The 20,099-nt window shown below is 35.7% G+C and overlaps 1 protein-coding gene across 1 annotated transcript; it reads left to right on the top strand.

Moving 5' to 3' along the window:
* Positions 1-2,542: 2,542 nt before the first annotated feature.
* On the top strand, positions 2,543-20,083 carry LOC137405379 (splicing factor 3A subunit 3-like). Its single transcript, XM_068091618.1, has 12 exons — positions 2,543-2,674; positions 5,781-5,828; positions 6,564-6,722; positions 6,829-6,898; positions 10,471-10,730; positions 11,928-12,118; positions 12,407-12,517; positions 13,141-13,262; positions 13,479-13,702; positions 19,472-19,562; positions 19,674-19,729; positions 19,929-20,083. Exons 1-12 carry the CDS (start codon positions 2,579-2,581, stop codon positions 20,004-20,006), a joined length of 1,506 nt encoding a protein of 501 aa, XP_067947719.1. The 5' UTR covers positions 2,543-2,578; the 3' UTR covers positions 20,007-20,083.
* The last annotated feature ends 16 nt before the right edge of the window (positions 20,084-20,099 follow it).

Here is a 20,099-nt window from a genome sequence, read left to right as displayed (position 1 = left end):
CTCTCTGAACAGATAAAAATAAATCCTAAACTAATAAAAATTGATTTATTGATACGGAAAAAGAAAAACATGTGATGCCAACTATGTGTTGAGTGTTTTGAACAGGATAAATATAACAACCTACTGTGAATTTTTGACTTGAAAATAAAATTTACATAAGGTATCTAAATTATAAAATCACTTAATGGTTGCTTTTCGATAAAAAATAATTGTCATGTTGCAATATTGATTGTATGTCTAATATTAGCACATTGTGTGGACATTTGCCTAGAATTTGCGGCCAAATTTTGGAAACACTATGAGAAACCTATTTTTAGAATGTTAGCCAATCTAAACTATGCATATCAGAATAACTGTAAAATTTTACAAATGCCCAGTGATAGTGTATTAACGGAAGATCTGGAGTGAGCTAATAATGTTTCTAATTCGAGATAGCTTGTTAACGTGAGTGAATATATCATAGGTGAGAGGCGACGTTCCACCATTGCAATTTATTATGCTAGGGAAAACAGTCACTCATTACAGCTATTAGTATACAACCATAGAATTTACACCAATTCATAGATATTACACCCTTTCATAGAGTAACAGTAAACATAGTGGGTACAAACATTTATAGAGGTTTCATATATCAAAAAAGAAAAAAACCCACAGGGTTTAGCTATCTACATGTACATATAAACCATGTGGGCTTACATGTGAACCATGATACCTAATCCACATCTGACAAAAACACGCTTAGGAATATCTTAGAGCACATGAAACAAGGTATTAAATGCATGGTCAGCTCTCCATCTTGGTGAACACTTAGAACAAATGTATGCTATTAGGTTGGTAAAGGATTCGTGGTTTCCTAAAGTTGAGTCTCCATAATTATGTGCGGCCGTGGTGGAGATAAGGTGGAGATAATTTTGTTGAAGATGTGAAGATGCTGACATTAGATCTGATTGACTATCCAGTAGTGACTACACAATTAGTGAAAAAATCAAACTTATCACAAAATTGTAAACGTCGAAAAGATTTAGGTAAATCAAAAAGATATAACTCTTTTATTTTTCCGAAAATAATCATGACTTTTTGCAAGATGAAATGATAAAGTGTGAACTATTAAATAGGCTTTTAGTAATCTCAAGTGTACCCCATGCGTCAGTGTTGGGACTAACAAATTCTAACTTGTACCGGTGATACAAACCACAACACTAGTTTGTTTGATTATCCCACTAGGTTGTCCACAACAGTTTTGAGAGTGACAATTTACTGCTAATGGGTATGGATGTGCATAGACTAATTTCAATAACAAGAGACAAAACATCTCGGGGCATACTCCAGGATAACCTTAAGTTTAACAGTCCTATTCAAATGAAGATAAGCAAATAATGAAGCCAGCTCTTTGCAATGCCGCTAGTAAATAATGTTTACTTACAATAGTCTTGATAGATATTATATAAAATTATATACTGCAGCTGTGGAGACTATGACAGCAGATTATCTAAAAACCTACATAAAAATAATAGCATGATGCAGTTATTTTTGTATTTAAGGCGAGAACTAGCTTAACAGCTAAAGCGAAAAATTTTCTCAAAATTTTGAAAAGATCAGCTACTACGAAAAAAAAATCAAATAACCTTTTTTATATGAACAAAATCATGAAGCACATAAGAAAAGCTTGACTAATGACATGCTTCATAATTTTATAGCCAGTGGAAGAGCATCCATCACTCAGTGATCTCAATACAATCACGTTGAAGAGTTAGTTTACCAAGGATTTTTCATAAGAAGCAAAAATTCAGCATGAGAAGCAAAAATTCAGACAATAAGGCACAATCTACACAAACAAAACCAGCCGTAAATAAGTGTCTCAACGATGTGTGAGGAATAAAAAGCAAGATAAGAATTGAAATTTATATGAATGACAATTTGTTTGTCAGTTAAAGATGTTGAAATGCTTTTATAGTGACTAAAATAATCATTTCAAAAAACCACAAATTCAATATTTTGTTAGAGTAACACTTGAGTTAAAACCTAATAGCAAAGGATGCTGTTACAATTCTGCGCACTTCAAATTCGTCTACCTTAGCTCACACATGTACATTCGCAAATTCGATCGTCTACTGAGCCAACTTCACAAGTATTATACCATATAAGGAAACATTTAGATATTTTATCAGCAATTTGCAAACTTTAAAATGACACATGTGAGGGCTTTTAGAAAGAACACTCTCGGACTCTCCCCAAACCCAATCCAAACGTACACGAGTAGGCCCTTAGGTAAGGAAGGATAGCAAATGCATTATGTCAGCAATTCGTTTCGTTTACCCGCCATGTCGACCAATTCTGCATTAGTAGACGGGTGTAAGGAAAACTACGAAAGTACCGGTCTTTGAATCCCAAGTCGGCGTAACGACGTTAATACGAATAAAAATAAGAAAAGGTTTAAATAGAACTAGCGCATAGTTGCTTTTACAAGCCAATTATAGAACGAAATAATTACACATTCAATTTGATTGGTCTTACAATCGGCGTGCTAAGAACTTCGTTTCGCCTTCGACAGCCGCAATCGCTAAAGATAAAATAAAAGATGGAGACCATTTTAGAACAGCAACGAAGAATACACGAAGAGAGGGAACGGCTGACAGATGCTATGGTCAAAGAAACTCTTCATAATGCCAAATCTGTAAATATTGTTTCAAGTATAGAGCAGCTTGACTGTTCTTTAACAGAAGTTGTGGTTATTAAATTAAACAGGTTACATTAGCCCAAGAACAAACCCAAGTAAATAAACGATAGGTTGAGCATTTTGTGTAACTTTTCTTTTTGATAGTTGGTAAATTTAGAAATATTTGTTTAATGTAATTTTTGGTTCTCGTTCCTAAATGCAAAACACTACGCTCTGTTAGCACTGCCATAGTTATCATATGATAAAATGGTCATCGAAGTAAATTGCAATCGAGGAAGTTTAGTCACGCTGTTTCAATGTATTTCTGATACAAAGATGGTGGAAAATGCAGAATACGCCATTTAAACATGCAGCAGTTTATTTTTAAATTATGTAGACTAGACCATTTGTAACTTCTTTCTTTTACCAATCGTTTTATTACGCAACTGCCAAAAACTACGTTACTTTGAATATTAATATTTAATTAGTGTATAGGCTTGTCACTGTCATTGTCATTATTGATATAAGCAACAATAATAAAACAACATGTTGGTATATCTTTTCCCAAATGATAGCCTTGAGAAGGCCCATTATGATGACTACCAACTAGAGCTTGGTGTGAAGCACTTTTTAATTGAAATCAAATCAATTGCAAGCTGATTTGAATAAAATAAAATCTATTTGGATTAAATAATATCTAGCAAATTACTTGCGTGCTGCGCAGAAGTCGAATCCCAAATCGCTCAACAAGAATTTAACTCCTACCCAAACACGTTTTCTTTTGTTCAAATAAAATCGAATGAAAACTGACTTGAATTACTACAATGGAGATTTGTTTCAAATATTAGGGTATTCAAACCACCATTTATTTGGACACAGCTCTGCTGCCAACGAGGATCTACTGCACGCTAGAGTCTGTATCAAACAAAAAGTTTACCTTCAATCATGGTCTGCACCATTTGTAAGTCACAGCTAGTTATGGCTTTGTTATCAACACTCGGCTTACATTCTATCTGGTAACATGGCGATACGATTGTGTATTGATCAACAACAGCATGCGATAGACATTAATTGCTTAGCAATCATACAAAAACGTAAGCGAGATAAACTTGCAGCTGTAGCTATTTTTTGTAACAAGATTCAGTTTCGGGATGGATATTCGCCAATATGAAAATAAGTTCTAACAAATCATTCAACGCAAGACAATTATGCCGTTGTAGCGCTCTCTAGTGTCATACCCAGCTAGATAACTATAGCCTACTATAATGATACGGATTAAACACCCCATGAAGACCAACGCTCGCACAGAATGTAACTATGTTGAGGTAACCAGTTGAACTTATCCTCATTTTTCCTAGAACTCCTAGAACTCATAATCATTTATTTTAGTCATCATTTTGGTTACTTTAAAAAGAGGTCAATGCACCAACTTTAATGCGTACCTAAGTTCACAGACTTTAAAGTTCATGGACTGTAGGTCTATAAAACTAATAAGCGTATCAGAAACAAATGGACTGACATAAACATTATATCCTTATCCGTCTCTGCAGTTTCTCCTAGTGCTAGTACTTACTCTCTGCAGTAGGCAGTTGATCATGCCTTTAAAGATCATATGTTTCCCTTTGGCTGATTGGATATTTTTGTTGGTATAGGTTCCTAGCTGTTTCCTCTTGTCTTCACTGTAATCAGACCTATTAACTATACATATACTAACATATAATAACTGACAATTAATATAACCACTAACAATTAACTAACTATTAATATACTAACATATTAATTAATAATTAATATAAATATTAACAGTTAATTTACTACTAATATACTAACATATTAACTGACAATTAATATAACTATTGACTATTATTTAATAATATATATACAGTCAAACATGGATAACTCGGCCACGGATAGCTCGAAAACATGGTTAATTCGAACAGTTTCTTTGGTCCGTTCCCACGTAATGATAAATTGCTATAGATAACTCGAACTCAACACTGTTAATTCGAACTGTTTTTTTGCCCAACGGCTACCGAAACGGTTGTTATTGCTTTAGAAAATCACTTTATTCAAAGCCATAGAAGTAAACCTCATATTTTCGTAATTCATAAGCGTTGTTATTACCACCATCGGCAAAATAATTTTGTCAACGACTTTTCTAAAGGTTTGGTCAAATTTGATTTATACTGCTATACGATTAATAGCACGGGCTTGCCGGGTCACGCGCGCAAGGATTTTCGCCACGCACATACAAAACAAAAACAGCATGTTGTTTTGTATGTGCGTGGCGAAAATCTTTGAGTGCGTGACCCGGCTAGCCCGTGACGAATAGTTTTTCGACGTTGATTCCGTGTTGAATCAACGTCGGAATGTTGAATGTTTAAAACGTCTTAAGAATTGTTTTTATTAAACGTATACGTGTCTTAGCTAAAAAAACTATTCATCGTTTGACCTAAACACAGAATACGTGTGTACATTCAATAAGTATCCATTCAAAAAGCGTGAGTGATATACAATGTACCGTTAAACCTCGTAAAACTTTTAATTGAACTGCCTCGGAGTGTTGCTCTTAACGAATCCCAGGTAAAGTAAGGGATTTTTATTTGGTAACTTTTTCTTGAAGTTGCATAAACTTCAAGAAAGATCGGCAAAATTGATCGTGGGTAAAACGCTCAAAAGAAAAAGATGTCTTTTCTTTTGAGCATTTCAACAACGATCAAGTTTTGCCAATGTCAATCTAAAAAAACGTCCTGGCAATAACATCACCTCAAACATAAAACCAATCTCAAGTGATAGAAAAATCTCTATACTTTTTGATAAAAACGTTTTAAACTTTACATTAGAAGCATTTAATTTGAAACAAGCTATTTGTGCTTTTGATTTATAGTATAGTTTGCATATGTACATGTATCTACTAATAAATAAGTAAATACATGGACTTGTGACAGTGCTCTGATAACTTGAACGCTCTGATAATTCGAACACTTTTGCTCGGTCCCTTGAAGTTCGAGTTATCCATGTTTGACTGTATATTTAATTAATAATAATATATATTAACTATTAAGTACAGTTAATAGGTCTATGACTGTAACACTCACATGCATCTCATTTTTTCTTTTTGTAGCAACGAGATCAGATTAACAAAGACACGAGGCTGAAACTGCTCTTGGATGTAGGTATATGCTAAGGTTGTTTGAGTCATACGTCTGCTAGTAATTGTTGAAGTGTTGCTAAAGGCAGTGAGGTCATCCTGCTGATGGAGTGCATCTGGAGAGTTACTCGTAGCTTCTTGATCACCTGCCACTGACTGCCACTGACTGCAAAATGACAAACGAATTAAAGTTGAGCTTACACGAAATTTTAGTGGAGTTTATCAGAAAGTATTGATATTTGTTGAGCTGGTTGTTGATGGTTGAGGTGATCTGATTGCCAGGATGTTTCAACACTACAATCGACAAAGGTTCACTGCGACTGTAATCCTTAGAAGAAAATTATGTGCAAAATGACGACACTAGTTCTTATCGTTGTAATAGTTGTTATCGACTATCAATATTACGCGTTCAAGTTGCAGGGTTACACTTCTTTAGTCTGTTCTTTATTCTGTCGGTCTCTGCAACTATAGACCTCATAATCGCACTTTCGTTTGATCGGACTGTTTTAACCACGATCAAGTTTTATCGATTTTAATCTTAGAACATCCTGGCAGTCAGATTCTCTCAAACATCCAAACACTCGCAAATGATAGGAAAATACCGATATTTTCTGATAAAATTTGCTACCATTTTGTGGAAGTTCATCTTTACTGGTATGTTTGGTTAAATTACATTCATGCAATATTTTTGAGTTCAAGGAGCTGCAGAGAGATCTTCAGATGCAGTGAGTCCAAGTTTCTAGTTCTTGTTTGTAGAGGTCCACTCAGGATGCTGCTGAATTACTTGAGCTGTATGAAGACAGAGATCGGCAGAGGCTTGATGAGATGCAGACGATACACGGACCAAACGCGTTCTCAGAGTTCTATGCTCGACTTAAGAACATTCGGGACTTTCACAGGAAACATCCAAATGAGGTAAGAGCTTTCATAGAGTTATCACTCTCAATCGGGTTGAATGAGCACTTCTTCGACATGTTGTAGTTTGTTTGTGAACTTAGGCGGTGCCTAATTATGCTTCCAGATATCCATCCCCATGTCTGTGGAGTTTGAAGAGATAGACAAGGCACGGGAAACAGTGGATGACAAAACAAGTGAGTAATGTGTTTATGCTCCTGGAGTCGTTGCGATTGCGAGATATTCAACTATGCATACATATAACAGCACCCTGAGAAACCCTTGTATCATAGTATACATACTATATGTTAGTGCGTAATGTGGTGTAACAACAACAGAGTTGTCTTTCCCATTTAGGTGAGCACAATTTCTTATTACCATTTATGTGGTACAAACTTGATATAGCTCCAATTGTGATTTCAAATCTAATTAAACGATATATTTCAAACATAAGAATTGATCACTAAACACGTTGTAGTTGTGGAGAAACATTTTTTAATTCCAGTCTAAAATTTAGATATAGTCCATTAGTCCATGTATTTAGCTGAGGGGAAATTGACTTGGACTGGCAACAGTCATTCATGGAAAATCTTTGTGTCAGAGCTTGGTGTGTTCTGGTTACTAGCAAAGTACGCGGATCTCCATGGAGTTTCACACATTCTAAAGGAGGTGTAACATGAGAATTATACTAGCTTTGCACAAAAGTTCCTCCCTTAAGTTCATGTTTAAGCTGAATTCAGATTTGTCTCTCTCTCAGTCTACCTTTCACGCCATAGTCGTTTAAATACTGCCTGCTACGTATCTTCACTGCTAGCTATACCATACTTCATATATGCTTACGGTATGTAGCAAGCGTTAGCTATACCATACTTCATATATGCTTACGGTATGTAGCAAGCGTTAGCTATGCCATATTTCATATATGCTTACAGTAAATTGCAAGATATCGGAAAAACTGACAGATTTCATTTTTAGAGGAGCTGAAATACAAAATTTTGCATGTTTTTATGGTGTTTGAACAAGTTTGATAGAAATAGACACAAATGTAAGTAATGTTATACATTGCTGACTTCTGAGCTACTGCGATATGTTATTGATTGTATTGATGAACAGCACCAGATAATAGTTATAAGCTCCTTAGAAATATGCTTTGGATAAATTAAATTCAACAACGATGCATACATAACGATTTTAGGTAAGTTGTTCACGAATGTTTTAGGCAGGGTTGTCTTATCACGAATGTTAGGTTGTCTTAAAGAAAGCTCTACAAGAGCAGAAAAGAAAATGAAGTGAGAATAAAGTATTGCTTATAGGATTGAGTTCTCTTGGTTAGTGGAGTAGGTAGTCAGCTACATAACTATAACAATAATCAATGTTTATCATCGACCTACAGTTACAGTTGACACACAAGCATGACTAACAGTTATAAATCGTTGCATGAGGGGATTACTCCTCATTAAAATTGTCTGTCAAGTGATGAGTTTTACAAAATTCGTCAACTGCCACTTGGTCACTTTTTTATTAAATATCTCAAATATCATAAATCAGAGTAAAATTGGCAACTGAGCCATAATCGTACAAATAGCAACATATTCATCATCACATAAACGAAAACAACATTGAAGCTGTCTGCTCTCTTTTTCATTATATTAAAATTAAATTTCAAGATACTAAATTGGAAGCTTAAAATCCATCCTCCACTTATAATACAGCGGTCATGTTTTTCATGGCACGAATTCTAGTAAAATTCAAATTCAAACAGCCATCACAAATCAAAATCACATGATATGACATAATATGACATAGAGGGATTTATTTATAAAATAGTAAAATACTAGTAATCCTACTCAACATGAGTTGAGATCAAACACGAAGTCACATTCTTCACCATTCAAATTGTCATCGTTAGGATTCTCCTCTGGAATAATGTGCTTTTTTGAATTTAATTCTTTTTGTAGTACAGTCATACTTCGACTTACGAGCTTAATGCATTCCGAGATTGAGCTCGTATGTCAATTTACTCGCATGTTGGTGCAATTTATTTATATATAGAACAATTAAATATATATTGATTGGTTTCCATACTCTGAAAAATGCAAATAAAACACTCAAAACAAGATATTGTAATAGAAAGAACATGTTGGTTATTGTCCTAACTTACCACATGTTTTCAAAAAGCAACAAATAAAAAATAATGGAAGGAACTGTGATAAAATAAAATGTAAAATTAAACACATACAATAGCAGCTAACGCTAGCATTTGCCAGAGAGGGAGATACAAGTTATCCTTCATTACAACAATTGACGTTGATAAATTGGGATTTTATCAGTCTTAAAAAACAAACTAAGAAGCAAACCTAAAAGCAAACTTTCATTTTTAACTTAACGTAATTAAAATTTCTTCGACGTTCATAGTTTTAAGTTTCTCGCTGGTTAGCTAATTTTTCCTTTGTTTCGCTTTCACGACTAGCCAGCCGTTTTAAGATGAACCTATCTGAGGACGTTTGCCTTTGTCGCCCTTTCAACATGTTGCGATTAGGACGAACACAAGTGTCGTCACAAAGGTTTAATGCACGACCACTAGCCAACTTGTCCGAAAGTCTATTTTTATAGTTTTGATAGATAGCACCGGCCTTTTCAAGTAGCGTCGTTTCAGTTATGCTGTCACCGGCCAATTGTTTATCTGTTATCCAACGCCTGAGCGGTCTCTCTATCAGCGGTCGTGAAGATTGCTGCGCCGTTTAGAAACTATGGTTAGTCCTTTTGTGAACTAAAAGCCCTGAATATAATGCTTCTGTTTAATAATTGTGGATGTATTTCTGTCATATTGCTAAGCTAGCTCAATCACGCATACAAATTTCGCATATTTTTCAATAATTTTCCGTTTAATATCAATTTTTATCATTTGCTTTTTTTTTGCATTATTTTTCATTTTACTGGCAAACTTTCGGTCTACGCACAGTACTTTTAATTCACATAATTATGCACTGAAGAGCGCACACAAAAACACGGTACAAAAGTATAACCTGAGCAGTTGAAAAATACAGATTGATGCTGTTGTCATAAAACACTTCCGGTATACTTGGCAACTGACTCACGTGCTCGTATCTCAAACATGGCTCATATGCTGGTGCTAAAACTTGCTTAAAAGCTGGCTCGTATCTCAAGTTTCTCGTACGTAGGAGCACTTGTAAGTTGAAGTATTACTGTATCTGCCTACAAGCCCAAACTTCGGTAATCCATTTGACACATTCACTGTCATTCATCCTTTTCTTGTCTCGGAATCACAATTCCTGACAAATCTGTCTTGCAGCATGGCTTTTCTGTTAAAAACGTACATATTATCAAAGACGGTAGTTTCGTTCTGTTGGCGAAGCAGGCCAATACGATGGTGTAGTATTGTTTTTCTTGCCTTGTGGTTCTCACTAGATCTATCGTCTCTCATTCTTTTGTTAGTTGTTGTACGTATTGCCGATGGCACAAAAACAGGCACTGTGTTTTTGCTGATGGCGTGTTGGAATGCCGTTTTCTCAGCTACGCATCGCTTATATGTAGCTGGAATAAGTTGCAGGAAGTTACCAGTAGTATGCTATGAAAGATATGTCCAAAGACAGTTCTTGCTACTACGGTTATTAGTACATAATACTTTAGTTTGTTATCGCCTACAGCTCATGGCAGTGTTTAACGTTCCAACATTCGCAGTACTTCTGCTGCAATAGCCTCAGGTATTAGCCTTTGTATATAGCCTTAAGCACTCTCTTTATTGCAGTCCTGGTCGACTTTACGGATGAAGAAGGTTATGGAAAGTACTTGGACCTTCATGAAAGCTACGAAAGATTCATTAATCTGAAGGGCATTCCCAAGATGGACTACATCACCTATCTGACGACCTTCGATAAGATGTTTGATATTCCAAAGAGCACAAAGAATGCCACCTACAAGGAGTATATACTCTGCCTTATCTTCTACCTCGAGAGCTACATGTCAAGGATCAAGCCTCTCCTTGACCTACAAGAGCAGACTGAAAAGGTGATTTCCCTCTTCTACTTAGTATTTATTTAGATATTTGGTCACTAACCCTATAGTGAGTTGTTGTGCATGGAGTATGCATTGCAGTTGTAACGCTACACGTAGGCTGTGTACACTACAGGTTGTCTGCCCACACTACAGAGACCGTATAACCTCTAATTGAATGCCATAGCGCTCTATTTTCCAACCCTTCTATTATAATAGTGGCAGTCAATTGGAGATGGCGTTAAAATAGAGGGTGGCGGTTGTAGTTTTCAACCCTTCTCTCATAGTGGCGGTCAAATAGAGGTGGCGGTCAAATAGAGGTGGCGGTCAAATAGAGGTGGCGGTCAAATAGAGGTGGCGGTCAAATAGAGGTGGCGGTCAAATAGAGGTGGCGGTCAAATAGAGGTGGCAGTCAAATAGAGGTGGCGGTCAAATAGAGGTGGCGTTCAAATAGAGGTGGCATTCAAATAGAGGTGGCGTTCAAATAGATGTGGCGTTCAAATAGCGGTGGCGTTCAATTAGAGGTTTTACGGTATGCTGGCTACACTACAGGTAGGCTGTGAACATTATAGGTAGACCGTCTACGCTATAGGTAGATTAAGGAGATGAGGGCGGGTACAAGCTGCTACAAATACAGCGATACACTCCCTAATATAGACTTATGAGAAATTCAGAGTGCTTACTGTATTATCTGCCTTAATATACAATTGATAGCGTATAATAATGTAACAATGCTTGAAAAAGTTTTTTCTAGTCATTGAATGGATTAAAATTAGAAAATATGCATTGGAGCAAATAATTTTAGAATTGTAACACTCTGCTTTCTGAACAACCATCTAAAATGGATTTTGTTAGATAATACCTATCAAACTAAAATTCCAATCTTTCCATGGTATAAATCTGTTCGGGTCATGCATTGGTACTCCTCTACGTCAAGCACTTCTTGTTTTTACCATCGTCTGTTGTATGTTATCAGCCTATCCTATAAAGGCACATCAAATAGATGACTTGAAAGAAACTTGAGCAATGTATTTCCTAAAGCTGTATTTTCTATGGAACAGTATAGCCTAAGTTCCTTAACATTCAGTTGTCATCATCAGAGTTTTTAACTCAATGAAATTGCTGAAAAGAAAACTGATCTGGTCACCTCGGAGATGACATATTGCGAACCTAGATAGAACTGTTTGTGACCATGTTTTAAAATTACCATAGCTGAAGGAAGAATTTGACAAGCAATGGGAGGCAGGCACCTTTCCAGGCTGGCCGAAGGAGACTTCCGGCGCACTCGCCCATACAGGCGCCTACCTCGATCTCTCTGCATTCAGCTCAGCTGAGGAGTTGGCTTCCCTCGGCCTAGATAGACTCAAGTCAGCTCTCATGGCACTCAACCTCAAGTGTGGCGGGTTCGTATGTTCCTAAATCTCATGATGAGCCATGGTCTAGTTGTGTTCCCTTGTTCCTTGCTGGTCTAGGGCCCACTACTGTTTAGTTTTGAATTTAACTCGCTGATCAAAGAGATCTGAGTCTATTTCATAGACTGAATTAACTCGCATTACTGTACTTGTTTGTCTGAAGAACTAGAAACTGCTCAGCTGGTGATTTGTATGTTGAAGTTGTTTGTGGAGAATCTTGCACGTTGATTATGGTGAATTTAACTAAGGATTAGTTCATCCTTATGACTGTACTTGCAGGACTCTTGTGGAGAGGGCGCAGAGGCTGTATAATACTAAAGGCAAGCAGATAGAGGACTTGGATCCAGCCATGTTCACTAGGAACAAACCTGGCAAGTCAAGTAAAGGAAAGTATGTTAACACGCTTCACACACATTACATGTCTTTGTACCATATACGTGTCTATGTACAACTCTATGCATAACTCTATATCTGTATACAACTCTGTTCAACTCTCAGTCTATATATAACTCTACGCATAACTTAGTACTTATTTTTGTATAGTTTTGTTTTTCAATTTATGTAACCTTAGATGCTCACATACCATGGAGGATCTCTATTCCTTTAAGTCATTTGTAGAGCTCTGTGAGCTCATACCTTCTGTATCACTTTATATAGAGAGGTCAGTGGCTCACGTATCACTAGCCTATACACATTATATAGAGAGGTCTGTGGCTCACGTATCACTAGCCTTTATATAGAGAGGTCTGTGGCTCACGTATCACTAGCCTATACGCATTATATAGAGGGGTCTGTGGCTCACGTATCACTAGCCTATACGCATTACATAGAGAGGTCTGTGGCTCACGTATCACTAGCCTATACGCATTATTTAGAGAGGTCTGTGGCTCACGTATCACTAGCCTATACGCATTATATAGAGAGGTCTGTGGCTCACGTATCACTAGCCTATACGCATTATATAGAGAGGTCTGTGGCTCACGTATCACTAGCCTATACGCATTATTTGGTAGGGAAGCTGACAAACAGAGGGAAATAGCTGAGTTGGAGTCGTGGGCCTACAAGCTGATAGACATGTTGAGCGAGCAGCGGGCAGCGACAAGAGATAATATTCAGAGGAAACAGGCGAGGACTGGTATGCACACCCTTGACTCCTCTGTTTATCTCTGCGACAGTTTGCTGTTATGTCTCTGGTTTTCCTTTAATTCACATTTACTTTGTTTTAAGTCTCCTTGTGTTTCATTTATTGGCTCTCTCAATCCATCAGATAGAGTTAGCTTAGTTACTTCTCCTTGTAGGAGTCGTCATCTCCTGCTATTGTTGATTGCAGCTATTTTTTCTCGTGTTTCAGGGGAGGAGAGGGAAGACTCCGACGACGAACGCGCCGCATCAGATAACAGTGATGACGACGATGATGACGTGCCGTATAATCCCAAGAACTTGCCTCTCGGTTGGGACGGCAAACCTATTCCCTACTGGTTATATAAGTTACACGGGCTAAACTTATACTATTCATGTGAGATTTGTGGGAACCAGACCTATCGTGGTCCTAAGGCTTTCCAACGTCACTTTGCAGTAAGTTAGTGGGCTATCTCAGGCTTTTCCCTCTTAGTGTCTTTGTACTTTGTTTATTGGCAAGGAGTTCGATGTTCTTTGTCTTTTGTCCAAGCAAACTACCCTACTGGATAAAAATGTTCGATGAATTTAATAATTCGCGACTTCGCGAACAGACGATTCCGCGAATTATTAAATTTCGCGAATAGTTAGTTCTATTGTTAAACAAGGGAGAATAATTACTGATTCAAATTAAAAACTAGTCGCTAGCCAGATCTAGCAAACATAGCCGAGTTCCAAATTTTTTTTAATCATTGCCGGGGCTTTGAGTTAACCCCATCGCCAATGCATCACACTTCTTTACGAAATTATTCAAGGCTGTCACAAGTTATTTGGAATTCGGCAGGCATCATCATCATCGAAAAAATCTCCTACAGTTCTTTACGTTGAAAAAATTCACAACTTACCACTTGTTGGTTCACCAAAGGCCTCCGAATCAATGAACATTCATGAAAACCTCTGGATGAAGCCAAAAATTTATAGCTCAACATGAATTATGCTTAGCTTATGAATTAGCTTATGTATAAATATATTATAATTAATTACAAACTTGAGGGTACAAATGAAATATTTCAAATGCAAATAAAATTTTACAAACAAAAAATGGAGTAAATATAAACAGTTTAGTAACTTTAGTCCATATAGCGGTTGTCTGGCAATACAATTAAACTGATACTCTTGATAAGTAAATACTGGCGTGGAATGGTGCTCTCTGACTAGTTATTTTGGTAATAGCAGCGGTATATCGCTGTCACTGCCTTGGGTAGATGTTAAAGGCGATTCTCTCGCTACTACATGGCTGGTAAGGCAGTTAACATCAAAACTCTCATCGTGGCTCACTATTGCAACGTTCTTCCGGTTGGCCAAAAATTTGTGATCATAAAGGCGTTCTTGTTCTTTTTTAAAAACAGATATATTCTCCTCGTCAGCAGTTGCGGTCGCTTCTACATGTACCTCAATTTCAAGACCTCTCTGAATTGTTGGTGATCTTCTAGGAATGACATCTACCACCCTTGCAGTCATTGTGCCTCCGTGTATGACGAAAAAGATGCTTAAAAAACTGATGATTGTTTCCTTAAGCGGAGACTCGATACACTAATTATACAACTAATCACTCAGAAACGTTTTGTGCTAAGCCAGCAAATGCCGCTCCATTTCTGATTGCTCGCTCTGATAGTCACGTATGGTGTGTTACGATATATAAGGTCGGCTTATATGCAGGATATGTGGTAACTTGTATAATCCGTTCTAAGGTTTTCCCAAACTCACCCCATTGGCCTTTCAAAAAGAAAAAACTAGACATAACTTTTTATTCATTGACTCTACAAATCACTTACACATGCAACTTCGCGTTAAATCAAGGAGAGCATAACACCTACTATGTTAATTTAAATCAATTTTTGTTCACGTGTTCACTAATGTCTGTCTCTCTGAAGTCAGGTTTGAAAAGCTTTCATCGAGACTCCGTCTCATGACATTAAGATTGGTAGACCAACACTCTAACACCGTCATCAATCGACCACCTTTAGATATTTATGAATATTTGTACAATTACTTATTCTCTGCGCTTTAACGGCACGCATGACAGTCTCACGACTCACTAGACTACCATAGTACTAGTATATATAATAGATATACTTTTATACATCGTTTTCTCTCCAATGAGGCAAAACAATATTTTTAAGGTTAACTAGGAGACTCTCATTATTCAAATCGAATTGGAGAACTTGCACCGACTTGACACTTTACGTTATATGGAATATTTTAAGTAATCTGAAGCAAAAGCCTAGCATAAATTCTTTATGTTTGGTGGAATATATGTAAAGGGAGGTTTGCGTTACAGGAGCATCAGCTGTATATATATGATGTTATACTATAATGGAAAATATAAAATCTACTGAGCTGTTAGTCAGCTTGCTGACTACATGTTAGTTCTCTCTATATATTATTTGATAGTATAGTTCGCTCTACACATACAGTAGTAGTAGTACACATACAGTAGTAGTACACATACAGTAGTAGTACACATACAGTGGTAGTACACATACAGTAGTAGTACACATACAGTAGTAGTACACATACAGTAGTAGTACACATACAGTAGTAGTACACATACAGTAGTAGTACACATACAGTAGTAGTACACATACAGTAGTAGTACACATACAGTGGTAGTACACATACAGTAATAGTACACATACAGTAGTAGTACACATACAGTGGTAGTACACATACAGTGGTAGTACACATACAGTAGTAGTACACATACAGTAGTAGTACCCATACAGTAGTAGTACACATACAGTGGTAGTACACATACAGTAGTAGTACACATACAGTAGTAGTACACATACAGTAGTAGTACACATACAGTAGTAGTAGTACACATACAGTAGTAGTACACGTACAGTAGTAGTGCTAATGTATTGAGTGCTCTGACTCGATTATTCTTTATTAAACTAGTCTTCTAATAATATATAATATCATATATAATATAATATTAGATATAATACTATTATATATCCTACAGGATGAAATTATTCAATGGATTTAATAATTCGCGTACTCTCAATTCCGTGAATTATTAAAATCGGTGAATAATTGGTTTTATTTTTAATACAAGAGAGAATAACTACTACCTCAAGGCCTCAATTAAAAACTAGCAGCTAGACAGAGTTAGTGAACATAGCTGAGTTCCTAACTCTTTTAAAATTATTGCCAGGGCTTTGAGTTAAGCCCATTGCCAACGCATCACACTTCGTTACAAAATTATTTAAGGTTATCACAAGTTATTCAGAATTCGGCACGGCGTCATCATCGCAAAATCTTTCCTGCGGCTACGTTTAAAAAAAGTTCATAACTTACCACAAGCTGTTGGTTCACCAAAAGCCTCCAAATCGATGAATATTAATGAAAACCTCTGGATTCACTCAAAAATTTATAGCTTAGCATGATCGACATAAATTTCTTAGCTAAATAGAAACCTAAACACATGGTATACGCGCGTGAAGGTTTTACTCTATTGCTAGCTGCTTTCACGGATTAATTTATTGGCGAATGTATTCATCCACAAATAATTTAGTCCGCGAATATGCATGAAAAGACAATTCTCGCGAAAATTAACTCCGCGCATAATTTCATCCTGTAGGGTACTATTATATGTATATACTATTATATTGTATATTCATATTGCTTAAAATAAAATTTCTCGTATATCAGTTGAATCACTCTTGTAGTTATTATTCTCACCTATATTTTTTATATTATTCACAGAATATTGTATATAATAGTATATACAATGGTATTATATAATAGTGTCTTATAATACTATTCCCACGACCAAACACGAGCCAAACGATTGTTTGAGAGATTTATGTTGAATGCATATGTGCACACAACTCACAAAAATTATTCATCAACGGACGTCGCAAACCCTTGTACCGAAATCCCATCAACTAATTTAACCATTTTTCAATGGAGTCGTTTAAGTATAATAACGATACAAAACACATATAAACCTATTTAAATATGTTACCAAGTCTTTATTATTTGTAGAAAATTTTCTAAACCTTACCCATCTGATCGGGTTATACATAAATAGACAGATTAATTCGGCCTGAAATCGTTATTAAAACTTGACAAGCCTTATTTTTATCAAAATTAAGACCGGCAAACGAAATGCCGAGCGACAGAGAATAGAACCATTAAGTCGTGCGCATTTCACGAAAAAAAAACCGTGCACTTTTTACCAGTCTATAGCATTGTCGAATTGCAGAAGGTTTCTGTAATTGGCGTAGAAGTACTGAAAAAGCAATCGTTTCTTTTTTGCCGATTTCTAAGTAACTGACATTTTGGACATTTATGAGTACTTTGGTATTCCAACTGATGTCGAAAGCAGTGAAAGTAAAGGAAATGACGATGATATTTTTTTAACAATTCTTATGAGATTATTACAATATTTATTATAAGAATGGTTATTCAATTTTATAAGATTTAATTATTGGAATAAGCATTCGAATGTACAAGATCGAAGTATATAGTGACCGATGTTGGGCAATATGTTACTGTTATTATTTTTCTAAATAGTTTGTTGAATAGATTTTCTAAAAATCTATATAAATATCACAACTTCTTGATATTGTTAGCTATGGCGTTTTGAAATGTAAACAAAATTGTGCATTAATTTTTTATTATTACTGTATTACTATATTAATAATATTGGTTATTCTAATAATATCAGTGCATTTTACTTCTAATATTGTATTTCTCCTATTGGGGGAAGAGATATAAACATAATCTTTTCCTTTCATTATTGCTGTTTGTTGCACATAATAACACCCAGTACATTACAGCTACCATTGCAGTTATCCTATTGCACTGCAGTGCCATTTGACTGCTAATATTGCATTTCTCAACCATCAGTACCCTTTCTTTTTTCCAATATCACTTTGGTCGTGGGCTGTATGACAGGGGAATTTTTAGTATATAATATATTCTGTAAATATTATACATGTATATAATATAGCTGTGAATATTATACATGTATATAATATAGCTGTGAATATTATACATGTATATAATATAGCTGTGAATATTATACATGTATATAATATAGCTGTGAATATTATACATGTATATAATATTGCTGTGAATATTATACATGTATATAATATAGCTGTGAATATTATACATGTATATAATATAGCTGTGAATATTATATATGTATATAATATAGCTGTGAATATTATACATGTATATAATATAGCTGTGAATATTATACATGTATATAATATAGCTGTGAATATTATACATGTATATAATATAGCTGTGAATATTATACATGTATATAATATAGCTGTGAATATTATACATGTATATAATATAGCTGCGAATATTATACATGTATATAATATAGCTGTGAATATTATACATGTATATAATATAGCTGTGAATATTATATATGTATATAATATAGCTGTGAATATTATACATGTATATAATATAGCTGCGAATATTATACATGTATATAATATAGCTGTGAATATTATACATGTATATAATATAGCTGTGAATATTATACATGTATATAATATAGCTGTAAATATTATACATGCATATAATATAGCTGTAAATATTATACATGCATATAATATAGCTGTGAATATTAACTACAATAATAACTACAAGAGTGATTCAAGTGATACACGAAAAATTTAATTTTAAGCAGAAGCATTATGGTTCCACTTGAAAGTATTTTTTAAACAATTTAATTGAATAAATGTGAAATTGATTTATTACCATTTACCGCGTTAAGTTGACAACACATTTGGTGCATCCATTTTCACTGGTCGGTGATAGCATTCTAAAAATAATTAAATTCATAAGTGAGTGCATTTGTAAACTCATGAGTATTGAGTACATGTAGAAATGCACTTTGCTTCACTTTCTATACTGCCAAGGACTGCTTCAATTCTGAGGCTCAGATTATTTCCTTATCGGTGTTGAATATGCTTTGGAGTGCCAATGTGCACTAGCACATCTACTAGCAGCACCTACTAGCCAATGTGCAGGAGCACATCTGCTAGTAGGCGAAGACAAGAGTAGCACAGCATTGTCAATCATCTTTGGGAGGGACACAGATGCACTTTCATATGTACATCAAATTTGTATATAGAATGTGTATATTTTATGATTGAAGATCATTATACTGTAGTATTTGTACTTTTGCAGGAATGGCGACACGCTCATGGCATGAGGTGTCTCGGGATACCCAACACGGCCCACTTTGCCAATGTCACTAGTATTAAAGATGCAAAAACATGTAAGTGAAGTTGCCCCCACTCGCCCTGAGTCAGTTAAAGGATTCAGTGTGCTTTTTGCTTTAATATGTGGCTGTTTCCATGACAAGTGATAGCACTGTTCATCTTTGTAGTGTGGGAGAAGATTAAAGTCAACAAAGAGTCCGACAGATGGAAACCCGATGCCGAGGTTAGACAATGAAAAAAACCCAATTGTGGTAGAATAGCTCATCCCTGATTGAGCCACGCTATTATTTTCGTTTTACTTTATTGGCATTCATAGATCAGCTGCATGCAGCTGGAAGAGTAGCCTGTTTGGAGTTGTGTTCTCCCTGAGTGCTTGTTGGTTTCCCTCGAGAATGGTTGTTGATAATATGTTTTGATTGCAGGAAGAGTACGAGGACTCAGTGGGTAATGTAATCAACAAGAAGGTCTATGAAGATCTCAAGAGACAGGATCTACTTTAGGAATAGCTATTCCACGAGCCGGCGCAATGAGTTGCTTTCTTGGTTATTGTACATAATAAACACCATTTTAAATCCTTTATGCTTGCTGTCATT

Source organism: Watersipora subatra, chromosome 9 (genome assembly GCF_963576615.1).
Source record: "Watersipora subatra chromosome 9, tzWatSuba1.1, whole genome shotgun sequence".
Taxonomy (NCBI): domain Eukaryota; kingdom Metazoa; phylum Bryozoa; class Gymnolaemata; order Cheilostomatida; family Watersiporidae; genus Watersipora; species Watersipora subatra.
This window is presented reverse-complemented; position numbering and strand designations above follow the sequence as displayed.